This window comes from Amblyomma americanum, chromosome 2 (genome assembly GCF_052857255.1).
Source record: "Amblyomma americanum isolate KBUSLIRL-KWMA chromosome 2, ASM5285725v1, whole genome shotgun sequence".
NCBI classification, from domain to species: Eukaryota; Metazoa; Arthropoda; class Arachnida; order Ixodida; family Ixodidae; genus Amblyomma; species Amblyomma americanum.
In genome coordinates this window covers 158,952,989-158,969,521 of record NC_135498.1, presented here as the reverse complement: position 1 = coordinate 158,969,521, position 16,533 = coordinate 158,952,989, and the positions used below count along the sequence as shown (strand labels likewise).

The following is a 16,533-nucleotide window of genomic DNA, read 5'->3' as shown; positions in this document are numbered from 1 at the left end:
CGAGCGCTCGCCGACCACGGCGGGCCTTGCTCTGGGGGAACAAAGGAACGACACATTGGCTGACACAAACAGTCATTTATTGCTACAGAAACAATAACGCCAGCTAGCTACAAGGTACGCTGATGAATCGAGGTCGTCCGACTCACCAGCAAGGTTCCGAGCGAATGTTCGCCCGCGCTAGGGCAAGGGATATATACTCCGAAGGCCGGACGGGACGAGTACGGGAGCCTGTCTCCCCGTCGGCTCCTCGCCCCGCCGGCCAAGAGCGGAGCCGCGAGCGACACGTCCGCTTGCGCCGACGATCCCAGCGGAACCCCCCCCCCCCTCCCCCCCCCCCCTCCCGCACGCGGGCTTTGGCAGTCTCCGCGCAGCGATGCTGGCGCCCTCTCTTGTCAGTTAATGTAACTCACAAGGGAAAGCGCTCAGCCTCGAGGTGAGACCGCCGCTGCATGGTGCCTCGCGGGAGAGAAAACTCAGGGGGCTGCAGGGCAGGTCCCCACAATTTGAACGCCGGCCCATTGGGCGCCATGTGGATGTTCCACCTCTACGCCATCGCTACATCCATCTGTTCTCACTGCAGTCTAACTATAAAATTCCCAGTGATTCAAACAATTCCCCAGAAAAACGCGAGCGACACCTAGGCACTGTCCTGGGAGGTACTTCGACTAATAAAACTACTTCGGCTTTAAGACGTCACATCCCTTGCTTTTGCGTAAAAGGCATTACATTTCATGTAATAGGAAGCAATCTTCTCCCAATTGCTGCGGACTTATTTACATTTTTGCTGCAGCTGTGTGGAGCTTCGGCGTTGTCAACGACCAGAGTTGCGAAGCACTTGCTGGCATACGGCCTGAAGATCACCGGTTGACGGAGGATATTTCCATTTAGTGCCGAGAATGGCTTCTCGGTTCAAAGATATTTTTTTAAGATATACCTTCACAGAATGCAGTAAATAAAAATGAACAAATTCATACCAATGTATCAGGTCGCAATAAAGAGACCTGAAAAGTAATGGCTTCTCGGTTCAAAGATATTTTTTTAAGATATACCTTCACAGAATGCAGTAAATAAAAATGAACAAATTCATACCAATGTATCAGGTCGCAATAAAGAGACCTGAAAAGTTAATCTTTGTTTTCTTTCCGCGCATGAAGTAGTGCACATAATATAGTTTCGATATTTTCAGTATTCCCTATCATAACAGGTTCTCTTCAGTACAATTTACAAATACTATGACAACTTAATTATAATTCATAGGCTGACGGATTCACTTTTCTTCTGTCGCCGTCATGTAGCTCATTGTTTTGCAATTTGTAAGTGGCACTTAGTGTCACATTGGTTTCGCAGAATATTTTCCCTGTAATTGCATTTCCAGGCAGACGGAGGACATTAAGAAGTGTGCGAGGATACGGCGCCCGTCACTGGAAAAAGACAGGGTTTAGTGGAGAGACATGGTAGAGGCCTTTGCCCTGGAGTGGGCGTAGTCAGGCTGATGCTGATAACGATGCGCTTAAAGGAAAGAATCTGGTCTTTCGCTGCCACCGGACTTCCGCGATGAGTGTTTCGCTGTGAGTTGCACTCCAGATGAAGGAAGACAGTTAAGGCTAGCTCTCTATTTAGGTGAATAGTATTGACTGGTACATACAGACGCACCCTTCATAAAATATCCGCCGTGGTGGATGAGTGGTTGTGGTGCTCAGCTGCTGTCTTAATTGACGCGCGTTCGATCCCGGCCGAATTTCGACGGAAGCGAAATTCTACAGCTCCGTGTACTCTCCGATGTCAGTGCATGTTAAAGAACCCCGGGTGGCCGAAATTTCTGAGCCCTCTACTACGGCGCCCCTCATAGCCTCTGTTGATTTGAGACGTTAAACCCTATAAACCAATGCAAACCAAACCTTCATGACATCAGAAGCACATTTAGGAACGCCCTTCTCCGGCCGTCAAAACACCATGACTATGCACCCCTTGTTCGATACGTTGAAAGCGGGTGCCGGGCTGGTGTCGCGTGAACCTTATCTGAGGGACTCGTTCCACGTGATTCCAGTTCTAAGACACCAAAGCACAGAAGCACACATCAGTCATCGTGTATCATTTCCGTTTCCCACGTTTCCCTCTGAAAGGTAAGCTGAACGCAATATTTTCTTTTTCTGTATATAGATTTTGCTCATTGAACACCTCCCGTTGGTGGTCAGCGGTTTCACATCATCTTTGCCGTGTTTATAAATAATCAAGTGAGCCACAAATAGCGTCATCTCGAGGATGTTGCACGCCTTAATCAAATGCCTTCGCCCAACGGCGCTATCATATTTTACAAGCGCGTACGATAAGTCGAAGCAGGAGCGCCGTTTTTCCCATGATGAAAAAAAATGAATCAAATTGATTCTTTTTGATCAGCAAACACACGTTTTACTATTTTTCTTCTGCCAGTTGCAGAACTAAAAATGATTAAAATGCAAGGGTATATACAACCCGAAGGCTAGATAACATGTTTATAAATGCTGCAGGCCAAGTATATGAAGGCGTTCTTTTTGACTTCAGGGTTTCTACAGTTTGCTATACATAAAAAGGACGAATACCAAATTTTAGGGGGGCAGCTAGTATGCTACAGTCGCACAAGGTCCAGTAGAACATTTTAACGTTCGTGAATACTGACTGCGGAACAAATTTATGTAGCAAAGCTATTACAGGGGCTAGTTGGTTGATCATACTGGGAACAAATGCGCTACAAGCGACACAAAAAGGACACATACACACGGTACAAGCGCAAACTAACAACTGTTTATTCCATACGGAAGGCGCGTTCATATACGCAGCGTCAATTTTTATCAGCGTTTATATACGCAGCGTCAAAAAACTGACGCTGCGTATATAAACGCACCTTCCGTATGGAATAAACAGTTGTTAGTTTGCGCTTGTGCCGTGTGTATGTGTCCTTTTTGTGTCGCTTGTAGCGCATTTGTTCCCAGTAAATTTATGTAGTAGTTGCGGCTGCTACATTGCTGCAAGGCTATAGTGGACAGAAGGTGCCCTCCCAAGACTCTTTGAAACAACTTAAACATTGTACCACTAGACAAATGGCTCAAATGACCTTGATCACCACGTGTGTGCTGGACACGCGAATTCTTGTGTAAGCAAATTCACAGAGACATGCGACATTCAACATATTCTAAGCGCAAAAAACAAGAAAATAAATTGCATAATTGATCAAACAGGCTAAATAACCTTTGTAAATAGTACATGTAAACAGAACACATTTTTAGTGTTATAAATACCACGTTTAAAAAAATGGTTTTGCGGCATATAGGTAGCATGCTCGCCTCGCAGTTTGAAAGTCTTGTGGCCGCACTCTTTTTCGGCTAGCATTCGCGGGCGGCGTCCTACTCAGCTACCATTGGGTCTCAGGTTCAGGTGAAATTCTGCAAACAATGCTGGTTTCGTCTAGGCACATCAGGAAGCCGTTACTCAAAGTTAGATAGACCGTTAGCACTGCGCTTGATGTGTTTACCCCGCGACTAAAGGACGCCTGCAAATCTTAGCGCCCCCCTTCCCGATATGAAGGCGGGGACATCGCGCTCCCGTATGGCTGCTCGGAGTGAGGGAAGATGAGAAAGCTCGGCCGGGGGAAGCAAATAAACTAAGCAAACTGAGGGAGACGGAAAACAAACGAAACGATTCCAACATCCACAACCAGTGCCACGCAGAGCAAAGCGCCGTGCTCGGCGTTGTGAACACGCTTGTGCATGAGCCAGGAACGTATGTACAAGGCTACATATGTACTTTTTTCTAACACTCCCCGATTTTCACGCTTCTGCCCGGCGCAATCCAATCTGCAGTACAGAAGACGATCCGGAAAGAGAAGGAAAAGCCAAAATTCTGGACTTCAAGCGAAATGGCTAAACCATGAGCTTTATTTGAGGCGCAGAGGATCGAATAATGAGAATGCGACGCTTGCATAGTTCGTCGCAGCTCTGGTATCGGCCGATGACGTGGGCAACGATGTCCGGATTTTGGCCAGAAGCATTCGGAACGCGTCGTCGTCAATGCTCTTCAGAGTGTGGTCGATCTTGGCACGCTCGGGCGTCGAAGCATCCATGCGCTTACACAGGTCTACAACATCTTCGATATAAGTGGTGAAATTCTCACCAGGCAGCTGCCCCCGACCACTCAGGCGTTGCTCAGCGCTCAGCATGCGCACCGCAGGCCGGCCGGCCGAAGACATCGGCGATGTAATGCCCGCACCACAAATTCGCAACGCCCGTAAGATACAAAATGACGTTGCTTAGTTTGAGACCATGTCGGCGGCGGTGCGGCAGGACTAGGGCCGGAGTCTTCATCCATCGGCGCGATCGGAAGCGTACGGCTTCGAAGCTCCAGGGTGTCAGCAAATCCGCAGCTCCACCAAGTGAAAGGGGATTTGTGCATAAATAAAACAGGGGGTGGAAATCATGGCGGGCGATGCAAAACGGCGGGCAGACCGGCGGGCAACGCAGACAGGCAGTCCAGCTGAAACGATGATAATGATGTCCTCAGACTTAATGGCACATACCCACGGCGGTGGATTGGCCAGGGTGCAATCTCGGCAGCGCGGCGGCGCTTCGGTGAATTTTGATAAATAGATGAATTAGGTTGCTCCCAAGCAGCACATGTAATCGACCCATTATCACAAATGGATTGTTTCACTCTGGTCCTTTGTAGGAGTGGCCTTTACCAATACGTTACCGATATTTGGCCGATTATCTGTGCTGCTTGGGATATTCCCGAAGGGAAGACACTGGAGGTGCGCTGTAAAATCAGGAAACTACGTTGAAAACTTTTCCTCCATTCTATTGCTATGGGCTCCAAGCCTACTTTGCACCCCAAAGGTTTCACCTAGTTGTTCCAGTCGGCGACAGCAGCGCCACCACATCTTGCTTACACCCAGATAAGTGTTGGTCTATAGATATTTTAACAATATAAGGCCTTACACAATCCTGAGAATCGCGCAAGAGTGAAAGTCTGGCAGACAGGCCACAGGACACATCTTGTTACTTCGTCCGCTCGCATGTGTTCTTCCATGGCCCATTCGTTTCATTGAATATACTTCTTTCACTTAAGCCACCCAAAAGAGAAGCCGTCGTAGTAACAGCAATGAAACTAACATTGGAGGCTAGTATTCTTGTTTCCGATTCAAAGGCCACGGAGCCGGCAATCGGGTACGACGTTTGTATCATAGTGAGTTGCGCATTGTGGACGCAAAATATCATGGCTCAGTGCCTCACTACCTTGAAGCGCTTTGTGTGGTGTCGGATATTTGCCGAACGCTCCACTTTACATAAGCCCATTTGCTTAAGCCAGTGAAGCCACTCAAACGTTTGCTGGTACGCGTTTCATGCGCGTCATCTATAATGTATTCATACTGGGTGCAAGCATGTTACGTCATTCTTGTCGCCGCTGTTGTGCCGAAGCTATTTGTGTCATGGCTTATATACATACGTTCGGATGGCCTGAAAAAAACAAACTAAAATCAATTTTCAGTGCGCACAGCCTCCGTACACCAACAGTTCGGTGTGAATTAGGAAAGGAATACAAAACTATGAAACAGATCCAGTGCATTATATTAGCCAGAGAAAACAAGTGTCATATTCCACTGGTATGTATCATGCCAACGGCTCCTGCGTAGCATCATTGCCGAGCAGATGACGACAGGTAAAGAATATGGACAAAATACTGAGTAGTATTGCCTGCAAGCGCTATGTACTACAGATCTCTTAACGAAAGCAGGCAGTCACATGTGATAGTTATTGCTCACAAATTTTATTTCGCAATAAAGAGATATCGCAACCACAACATTTCACTGCTTGTAAGAGGTTACATATTTCGGACTAGGCTGGCCACGCTGTAATATTGCTCCCGGTGAGTTTTTTTTTGTGAGATTCTCTGGTGCTGCTTGGCCAACCGATGGCTGTGGAAAGGGGGAGGGTTACCTTTCTGTGTTTGTGTATTCCAGCTCAATTCATCGACTCGGTAGCCTTCTTCAGGGGTGGCTCTAGCTTCCGGCTGCACCGCAGTAACTAGCGGTGCGCTTCCTGCAGGTGGACAAAATATTTGCACAATCATTTAGCGCTAAAAAGAAGCTGCAAAGAGAGCATGGCTGTTCCTTATTTTAAGTGTACCCACTTGACCTTAATTATGCGTCCGTGCTTGGGATGCGCGAAAAATTTTGAGTAGCGCATGTGGAGAAATGTGACCACTAATATGCTTCTCTCAAGAAATACTGCGCGCTATTGCTCAAATTGCGAATACGATCCTTCTACTGCACTTATTCTTTTCCTGACAAGAACCTGTTAAAATGAATGTATATAATATCAAGGGTGTACGCACGCTGCAGGCATCCCTGTATATTCGCAGTAGTTTCCCTTATTCGTTCCAGCGTGTACGCACATAGAGTTTCTTACTATTCAATAGAGGGAAAGCTGGCCCCTCTACGAAAGTTTGCATGGAGCGACCTCAAGACCACCTCAGCCACTATGGACGCTCTAAGCTTTATGAGACCGAGAGCTACCGATGGCAGAACCACTACTTTTCGCCAAGAGATCAACATTGTTCGATAATCAAGAATACCATAACATTCCATATCCTGTCTATAAATTGCAACAAACGAGCAGAAAAGCAAGTAACGGCAAATTTTGCCCAAAGTAAGAGATGGCTTGCTCTCCTACTGGCCAGTATTGCACACCACAAACAGCAACATTTCTTGCTTAACAGGCGCACTTTTAAAAGAATTATGTTTAAAAAAATGTTTTGCTTCAACACATTGCGAAATTTTTTAGTGGCATATCGAAAAACAGAAACCTTTTATTGACGTCTTGTGCGGTTGCGTTATCGCAACTATGACTTTTGCGCACTACGTTCGCGCCAAAGTCTGCGCGCGGGGCACGCCATGGCCGGAATGGGACATCTCAGCAACTGCACTCTATGTTCCCGAAAAAATCCAACTCTCTAGCACCATGTAGTTCACCGGGCCATGATGCTTTGAGCGTCCATGGTGGCTGAGGTCCACCGCCACCAGCTTTCCTTGTAGTTAATAGTGACTAACTATATCTGGTACTCTGGCATGAAAACGTTTATGTTGAATCCCACTCGCTAGTTGAAACAAATGTGTCATATTAAAAGCTTCTGATTAAATTATTCTAACGCCTCAACTTAGCCACTTTGATCCTTGGAGCACAGGGATTGATTGTTGAGTCCAGTAATAACGGATTTTTTTTCTGCTGTCGTGACCCGTCTTGAGCACAACGCACTACGATGATTTACTGCACCGAACATTTTTGATGGCTATCGTGTGAAAGTGAGAGAGAATTTATTAATGTTGGCCATCAAGCTGACTGGATATCATAAGGTCACTCATTGGTCACATTCGCATCGATAAATAAATATGGTGATACGGAATTATGTAGGCATTGCTTCGCAGCATACACTGCATTTCTAAAGGTTATCTTCGACATCAAATATGCATTCTAAAGTACCGGACACAACCCGCATTTATGTGAAACAGAGATTCCGTGAGCAGAAAATGAAAATATGCATGCGTTTGATCACTGAAGACAATGAATAGCGATCGATGTTTCCCGGAGTAGGATTTTAGGTTGAAATCAGTAACAAGACCAGTCCTTCGAGTTTTAATGTCAAATTTGCAGTTACCAGAGTTAGCTGCGCATTTGCCGAGGCACAACAAAACAATAGCGGTGTTTCAATATGTGCCCGTAGCGGCCGCTTAACGGTTCCGTCCACTGGCCGCTGAGCTTGAGGATACGCGATCCTATACGGACCACGGCGGGTCCTTATCGATGCAGGCGAAGCGCTTTTGCCAGTGTGCTGTCAAATCTAACTGCACCTCAAAAACATTGCATGTGGTCGAAGCTATTGCGGTGCCTTCGGCTATGGCACCTCTTTCTTCTTTCTTTAGCTCTCTTTTTTCCTGACGGCACGTTCCAGGTTAGCACGAAGAGTTAAGCACAAGCAGCACATGTGTTTGCTTATAATCATTTTTCTGTTCTTATTTTAAGTGCGGTTAAGGGAACGTCTGCCGTTCTACAGCGTCGTCGCAGTGGCGAAAACGAAGGCGAGCAACGGAGGAGGATAGGTGGCAAAATGAGCAGCGCCCTACCGACCACTTCATATGCTTCGCGGAACTGCCTGCGGCACAAACTACTGGTTCCGCGGACTTCATGTCATAGAGTTGCCGAGAGTTGTGTTTTCCTGAGCCGCTCGCGCCTTTACTGGCCAAGCGCAATCACATGGTTGATAAAGCATTCATAAATCGCGGATCCATAAAATGTTTAGCACCAGACCACTGCTGAAAATAAATTGGTACAACTACTGTTCTCGTGCATTGCGGCGTATTTTTTTTTTGTCCCAGAGCGCATGTCCAATGAAAAGTGTGTTTTCTCATCAATAATGCGCAATTTTATCAAAAGTGTTGATTTGCGATTTGTGATTCATGGCCAGGCTCGTTCATATGGCGAATGTTTTTTGCGTGTTACACTCTGGTAGGCTTCGGTGCCGCCGACGCATACTTCCAAGTTGCGATATTCAGGGCAATCGAAATTTGCTTACAATAAAACAAATTCGACAGCATAAACAAGCGGCTTAAGCCTGAAATCACTCTAAGCAGTCGACCAGTCCACCTACTGTTTTCCCTCAAAATTTGGATGTTTCTGGGGTAACTGGGCAGACCTATGCGCAACTCTAGCTACTGATATAGTAACTCTATAGGTCCTGGCCATCTTTGTGCCATCTTCGCGTAGCAGCATTAACTGGGGCTTGCATCGTTTTCACTGCCGCAAACTGGGCCGCAGAATGTCGCGGCACGCTGGAGATACTGTATAGGTCCTAGAGTTGCGTATAGGTACGCTATATTGCTCTCCCAAGTGGTTACCGCGAGTGCAAGCTCAATCTTTATTTTTCTGGCCGTCGAGCTTGCTTTATTCTCAGAAAGTTGTTGCATTGAATAGCACAGCTTACTATAAACGCGTCGGCTGCACTAAGGCATGTCTCAAAAAATTACAAACAAAATAACCTAAACTTTGTGGATGTGTGGCGCCATCTGTTGTAAACGTCATACATCCCAAAGTTTTCTTTTTAACAAGTAGCTAACACTTGCGATAAAATAGCCTGTATAGATAAGATAACATCATTTTCAGTGAACATGTGCACACGGACGAAAGGACTGTCAGCAAGGGTGTTGTGCTAAACGATGAAAATTTATTGGCTTCTGCGCGATGACTGGATGGTTCTGAACCACGTTCTCGCCAATAGAGGCCATAAGAGGAGTGAGCGGCGAAGGTCTAACAAACGCGGATCTCTAGGAACCTCTACAAAATAACCCAGGTACGCAGGCGTTGCAGCTGCCAACGAATGTTCTTTTTGTTTCAATGCAATGTAGTGATTGCATATGTGTAATTGTAGACAAGAAAGGTACACATAATGGTGTGCTTTCAGTGCGTTTGTATCCTTTTTTTCGCGCTATGCACGCTGGTCCAACTTTTCTTGTGGGAGAACAAACGGGTGCTTTTTCATTAATATCTCCATGCTTCTTTACGTGACAATACTGCTTAAGTAACCAGCCGTGTTATTGTGGAGAGGCAGCAATGAATAATTCGGCTAACGGGACGAGTGATGCGGGCATAAGAGCATTTATTCCCCAAAAGTAAAGTGCCTCAGCCATATTACGTACCTGTGGTGAAATTAGCACAGTCTGCATATTCTGGACGCACTTACTTACCGCACAGAATAGTGACGCAGAGAAATAGAGCGAATAAGCCCACGAACTTCTTCATGGTTTCGAAACTGCTGTCAATGCAGGCCGAACAAGGCTGTAAGCAAAAGCATATAATATTAGGAGCAATATAGGCTCAGAAGCAGTGACTAAGTATGATCCCACTCAGTTTCCAGGCCAGTGTTCATAAACTGCTCTTCATCCGCTTTGCAAAAAAAAAAAAATTGGATTACTAAGCGTACCGCCTTGCCAAATTAATCCGCGCAGGCTGGTTTCGAAACAATATCGCCCGTCGCGTTCTTCCCGCAGTAGATGGGGTCGAGCGCTTTACCAATGGCGTAGGCGTCTCGGTCGAAGCATTTCCATCTTCGCTGCACGCCACGGCATCATCGGTTGTCGCCGCAGCACAATCACCGTCAAAATCACCGCTAGTGATACTGTCTTTCAGGTTTATCTCGGATAACACGACGCTTTCGACTTTCGACTCTGTACCCGCACGTGAACCACGTCACGTGCGGGTACAGAGGTTCCGTGACGCCGGACAGATGGTAGGGGAGGACGTGCGAACGTTTGCGTCGCGGCTTCAGCGCTTAGCGCGCGATACGTTAAGCAGGGAGGAGGAAGGAGACCAGCTAAAGAAGAAATACGCGGAGGATATACTTAAAGAGGAAATGACCGCTTTGTTCGTGGCTGGTCTGCAAGACCCCGTACGCCGGTTCGTGCTCTCGCGCAAGCCGAGCAATTTCGACCAAGCCGTGGAGGCCGCATTGGATGAGGAACGAAATGAGGCGTTAACTACAGCCGCAGCGAGAGTACGCGTCATAGAGAGAGCGGTGCTCAACCCTGAGGTTGCTCTCTTCACAGAGCGGTTAGATCGCTTAGAACAGCTGCTATCTCAGCAGGTGGAACGCCAGGTTGAAGCGCGCGCTCAACAGCGCCCATTCGCTGGAAACCGGAGACCGCCACAAAGCTACAGGCGCGGTATGCGAGATTTTGAAGAAATCGTATGCTTCGCTTGCCAGGGTCGCGAACACATCGCCAGGTTCTGCCAAAACGTGCGCCGTGGGGAGCCACAAAGAGAAGCAGGCGAGACACGCCCTAAGCAAGCCTACAGCGGGGCTCCAGATACTGAGACAAAAAACTAGGTAGTCCTCCCCAGCCTGAGGAGCGTGGGGAGGGAGCAGTGGATGATGAGGTGGTGGTAGTTTGTGTGGCCGACGAGGCATGCCCTGTTGTGCGTTGCAAGTTAAATGGTTATTGCATGGAATTGTTGATAGATGCGGGGTCAAAGGTGACATTGCTTAAGGAAAGCAGTTTTAACACGCTTCGAAGGAAGGGGGACCGCGAGTTGTTGGAAGCGTCTGGTGGTATGGCAACTAAATTTGTAGGCATAACGGGGGATCCTCTTGGCATAAGTGGACTCTACCGGTTACACTTCTCTCTCGGCGGAATTGCATTGGAGCACCCCTGCTACGTATGCCCGGACACGGTGTCTCTGCCAAACGGAGTGTCAGGTATATTAGGGCAGGAATGTTTGAGAAAAGGGAAGGTAGTAGTCTCATTCTCTGGGGAAGAGGTTAATGCGGGCGGCTCAAAAGTTCCGTTTTTGAACAGGAGAGGGGCTGAGATTCGCATTACCGATATTGACACCCGCCAAACAGTGGGATCATTGGAGAAGGTATATTCGCGGGTTGCCGTCAGGCTGGTCGATGAGGCGGTCGTCCTTCCTTGGTCGGAGCACATTTTGTACGCGTTTGTGCCTTCAGATGTAGAGAGCGGCGCCGTGGGAGTGCTTGAGCCGGTCGGCTCTCTCAGCAATGGCCTGAAGGCAGCCGCGTGCCTCGTGACAGTTAATGACGCCCACAGAGTGCCCCTACGGGTGGTTAACTATAGCCAGCAGCCACTGAGCCTTCCCAAGAACAAAACATTGGCTTTCTTCACCTCTGCGATAGAGAAACGTGAGCCCACCGATACGGTACTCGCAACTGTAGAGCATGCTAGTCCTTCGGCTGCTCCAAAGGTGTCGTTCGATCTTTCTCACGTAAAATCCAGGAAGAGGGAGTCTCTGTCTGGTTTGCTGAACGACTACTCGGAGGTATTCGCCGCGTCCAACCTGGATTTGGGCTGCTGTGGCGTTATAAAGCACAGGATAGAAACCGGCACTTCATCGCCCGTTTACCAGCGTGCGTACAGGATTCCATACTCCCAACGTGAGGAGATGGAGCGGCAGGTGCAGGACCTGATTGATCGCGGCATTGTCGAACACTCAAAGTCACCCTGGGGAGCACCAGCACTATTGGTGGAAAAGCCAGATGGCTCGTATCGATTGGTAGTGGACTACCGCAAACTAAATGCCGTAACTCGCATCGATCCATACCCCATCCCCAATATACAGGAGACGCTTTCTCAGCTGGGCTCTGCCAGGTACTTCACGGTAGTGGACATGGCGGCGGGATTCTGGCAGATAGCAATGGATCCGGCAGATGCCGAGAAAACGGCATTCAACACGCCCTCAGGGCACTATGAATGGAAAAGAATGCCGATGGGTCTGGCCAACAGCCCTGCTGTCTGGCAGAGAACCGCTGATGTTATCCTGGCAGGTCTTCTGGGGAGGCTGTGCTTCGTGTATATGGATGACATTATCATATACAGTGACAGTTTTGATAAACATTTGCGCGATATTGAGCACGTTTTGGTGCGACTAAGAGGAACGGGTCTCAAGCTGAAGCCCTCTAAGTGCCAATTCCTCTAAAACGAGGTGAAATACCTCGGGCACGTTGTTTCAGCTGACGGCGTGCGACCGGACCCTGAGAAACTAAGGTGTGTCTCGGATTTTCCTTCTCGGCCAGATCGGTTACTACCGAAGGCACATAGAGGAGTTCGCCACGCTCGCTAAGCCGCTCACCGCCTTAACAGCAAAAAATGTCGCCTTTCGCTGGGACGAAAACGCGGAGGATGCTTTTGGGGCCCTGAAAAGGAAGCTAATGAGTGCACCGCTGTTGCGCCACCCGGATTTTAATTTGCCCTTCGTTATGGCCACAGATGCGTCAAAGTTCGCAGTTGGTGCTGTGCTATCTCAGGTTATCGAGGGCAAAGAACATCCCGTTGCTTTTGCTAGCCGACAGCTGAGCCCCACAGAGCAAAAGTACGGAGCTACGGAAAGGGAGTGCCTCGCCGTTGTCTGGGCAGTAAATCACTTCAGATGCTACCTTTACGGCCGCAAATTCAAGCTAGTCACAGACTGCCATCCTCTGAAATGGGTGATGAGTGTCAGGGACCCTAGCTCGCGACTCGCTAGATGGAATCTACACCTGCAGGAATACTGCTTTGAAGTTGAGCACAAGTCAGGAAAGACACATCTGAATGCTGATGCACTCAGCCGAACAGCTGCCGTGGCAGCTATAGATGAGTTCGTCCCCGTAGTCGACCCCGCCGAATTACGCACAGAGCAGTGCAAAGATCCTGACCTGAAGCGAATAATCGAAAGCTTAGAGGGCGCACCGTCTCACCCCGAACAGCTAGGTTATTTCATTGGCAAAGACGGCACCCTGTGTCGGCGCACGAGGCCAACCAGGAAAGGGAGACCAGAGAAACCCGCTTGGGAGAGAGTCGTCATACCTCGGTCGTGGACAGAAAGGGTTCTTCGCGCGTTTCATGATGCGCCATGCGCCGGTCATTTTGGCGTAGCGAAGACACGCAGGCGTGTGGAGCGATTGTACTTTTGGAGTGGCATGCGACAGGATGTTAGAGACTACTGTGCGAAGTGTCATTCCTGTCTCAAAAGAAAAACACCCAAGGGACGAAGACCAGCTCCAATTCAGCCGTTCCCTGAGGTTTCGGCTCCCTTCGAGCGGACAGGTATGGTCATAATGGGCCCATTGCCCACGACCACTTCCGGAAACAAGTACATTTTAGCATTTGTCGATCACCTTTCAAAATACGCGGAAGCGGTAGCACTCCCAGATCAGAAGGCAGACACGGTTGCAAGAGCATTTGTCGAACAGATCGTGCTCCGACATGGACCCCCGAGGCAACTCTTGACAGATCGGGGAACGAACTTCGTGTCGCAGCTAATGAGGAGAGTTTGCGAGCTGCTTAAGATCGCTAAGAAGCAGACAACACCGTACCATCCGGCTTGCAACGGCGCGGTGGAGCGACTGAACCAAACCGTGGCCGGGTTCCTGTCGCATTTTGTTTCGCGCGACCAGCGGGACTGGGACTTGTGGCTCCCGTATCCAATGTTTGCCTACAATTCCGCAGCACACGAGAGCACGGGCGAATCGCCATCCTTTCTTCTCTACGGCCGAGACCCGGACCAGCCTTGTGAGGTGCCAGAGGGCCCCGTCGTGTCCCATACGCTTCACTGGATGACTATAAGGTTGAGCTAGAATCGCGCTTGCAAGTGGCGAGGGACATCGCAAAGGAGGCCTTAAAGAAAGCGGCGAAGCGCAGGAAGGAGGTGCACGATCGCAGTGCTAGAGACGCGCTGTTTAATGTGGGGGACAGCGTGTACATTGAAAACTGCCAAAGGCAGATTGGGCTAGCTCGTAAGTTCCAGACGAAGTGGAGAGGACCGTGCGAGGTTGTCGAGAAGTTTTCTCCGGTAAACTTCAGAGTCCGAGACGTGAACCGGCGCTTGATAAGGATACACGCAAATCGCCTCAAGTCGGCTCCGGTTCAGTATTCACGAAATGAGGAAAGGGAAAGCGCGGATTTTGATGGGGACAGAAGTGAAGCGGAGCGCGCAGATAGTTCGCAAGAAACGCCCTCACCTGCATTTGTTCGGCAGGCGCCAGAGGTGACGGCCGGAATGCCACCGGATTTACTTCATGCATTGCTAGAAGAAGAAGCGCGCGAGGTTGCCGCGCAGATAACGCCAGGAGTGGCTCCTGCCACGAGCCCTCGCGAGTCCCAAAGCAGAAAAAGGGACACAGACTTACTTAGTATGACTCATGACGGCCGATATCCGCTGCGAAATCGGAAAGCTAAGTCGGACTAATGGCGTAAACAGAGCGGAGTTGTGAACTGGTTAGAATTGTGTAATGCCGCAGCTCATAACATTGCTATATGCGTATGTGTTAAGTTATCGGAGTTGGTAGTTAAACCTTTCTGTCATTAAGTAACACCTTCACAGGAGAGCATGCGGAGCGCATGCAGAACCTGCCCTACTTCCTTTCGTTATCTATATTTTTGTCTGTGCCGTGATCGTGCTAGAAGTGGGAGCTCCTTTGTAACTGTGGTAAATTTATTTCGTCCAGTTTGGACTAGAAAGGAGAGGCTTGGGTGCTGAGTTTCATGTTTATCTGTAAAAGAAGATCAGTGCTGCCCCTGGAGACGCCAGTTATGACAGCGGAGGCATATGGTGTTGTGCAGTGGTGTTGAGTGCAGCGAAAAGTGTTTTGTCGGACGCACTGTGCGAGGCGATTCAGAAAGACATGGGGAGCTGCATAGACTCAAATGTTCGGAGAACATTCTTCTGGAGGGTGAGCGAGTGTGACGTTCCTTGTGTGTGCTACGAGGTTCCGCGTTCGACGGCGCGGCGTAGGCGGGGACCCAGATGACAGCGGCATCATCAATTACCCAGCCATGCTCTTTGAGAGTGACAACCAGAACGAAGGGGTTTAAGCCCAACCGGACCCAACCGGACCCGCCGCCGCGGGGAAACGGGCTTTATCCTCCCCAATTGCCGTGGCGGTTCCAGGGGCGGCCTCGTTTCGGCGGGCCTGGCCCCTCCCGAGCACATCCCAGGACAAGGGAACTGTCAGCGGGCCAGAGCGCGCCTTACCTTGAGGAGCGAGTGTCAGTTGATGGATGGAGAACGGAGGCCGGTGACCCGCGGGAACTGTCAGCGGGCCAGAGCGCGCCTTACCACAGCCGACGCTATGCGCTACCTCGAAGACAACCTTCTTTCCCTCGGACTCAACACGTGAGGGGGGCGAGACCATAAGTGCGGTGGTATGTTTGTGCGCCCAAGTGAAAGCCCTAGCCCCCTCCTTCCCCTCCGGCGTGGGCGTCCTCACCCTAGGGAGTGTGGGGAGAAGAGGATATAAAAATCGACAAGCATTACGGAAGAAGGACGCTCAGGACGACATCGTTCGCCAAGAGGGCCTTCAGCGCCGAAGCCCGACGGCGTGCAGGTTCTGCCAGCAACCGCTCGAGCCCAACTCCGGAGCCACTCCATCGCCCCCATGAAGTCGTCGGCACGTAAGCTCGGACGCCCCAGCCTCTGAATCTTAATCATGTATAATTATTGAATATATCTGTTTGTTTAAACTGAGCCATACGGTGTCTCTTTGCCTCTCCGTCCCGTGTGGACCTGCGCATTATGGGGGTCATCACACTGTGAAAAGAGCTATTGCTTCGCTTCGTCTGGAATCTGCGCTTCGCAGGTCGTGTCCACACCAAATGCATGCTAGCTTTAATAATCACGTCAACCGCCTTTTGGCTGCAGGCTTCCCTTGCTCGATCATAGTGGCCATTGCTGAAACCCTCCTAAAGAAGTCTGGTGCCCGACAAAAAATGGCTGTCGCGGAACGCGCGCAGACAATGCCTGAGGTGATACCTTATGTACATAAGGTGTCGCATAACCTCAAAAAAGTGGCCAGCAGGCACAACGTGCCACTTGTGTTCTCGGCGCCAACTAAGCTGGCGAACCTGTGCCCGCGCATTTGCGGCGAACGTGAGCGTGGATGCAAAACTAAACATGAAGTAGCCTATGTCGGATGCGCTCTAGGAGTGGTGTATATGATCCCCCTTTCCTGCGGAAGGTGCTA

General features: G+C 49.4%; 1 protein-coding gene across 1 annotated transcript in view; it reads left to right on the top strand.

Moving 5' to 3' along the window:
- Positions 1 to 958, top strand: part of LOC144119198 (uncharacterized) — a 29,375-nt gene extending 28,417 nt beyond the window's left edge. The window contains exon 6 of the mRNA XM_077651882.1: positions 791 to 958. Coding sequence (XP_077508008.1) covers positions 791 to 868 — 78 coding nt within the window. The 3' untranslated portion in view covers positions 869 to 958. The remainder of the gene's footprint in view (positions 1 to 790) is intronic.
- Positions 959 to 16,533: the final 15,575 nt, after the last annotated feature.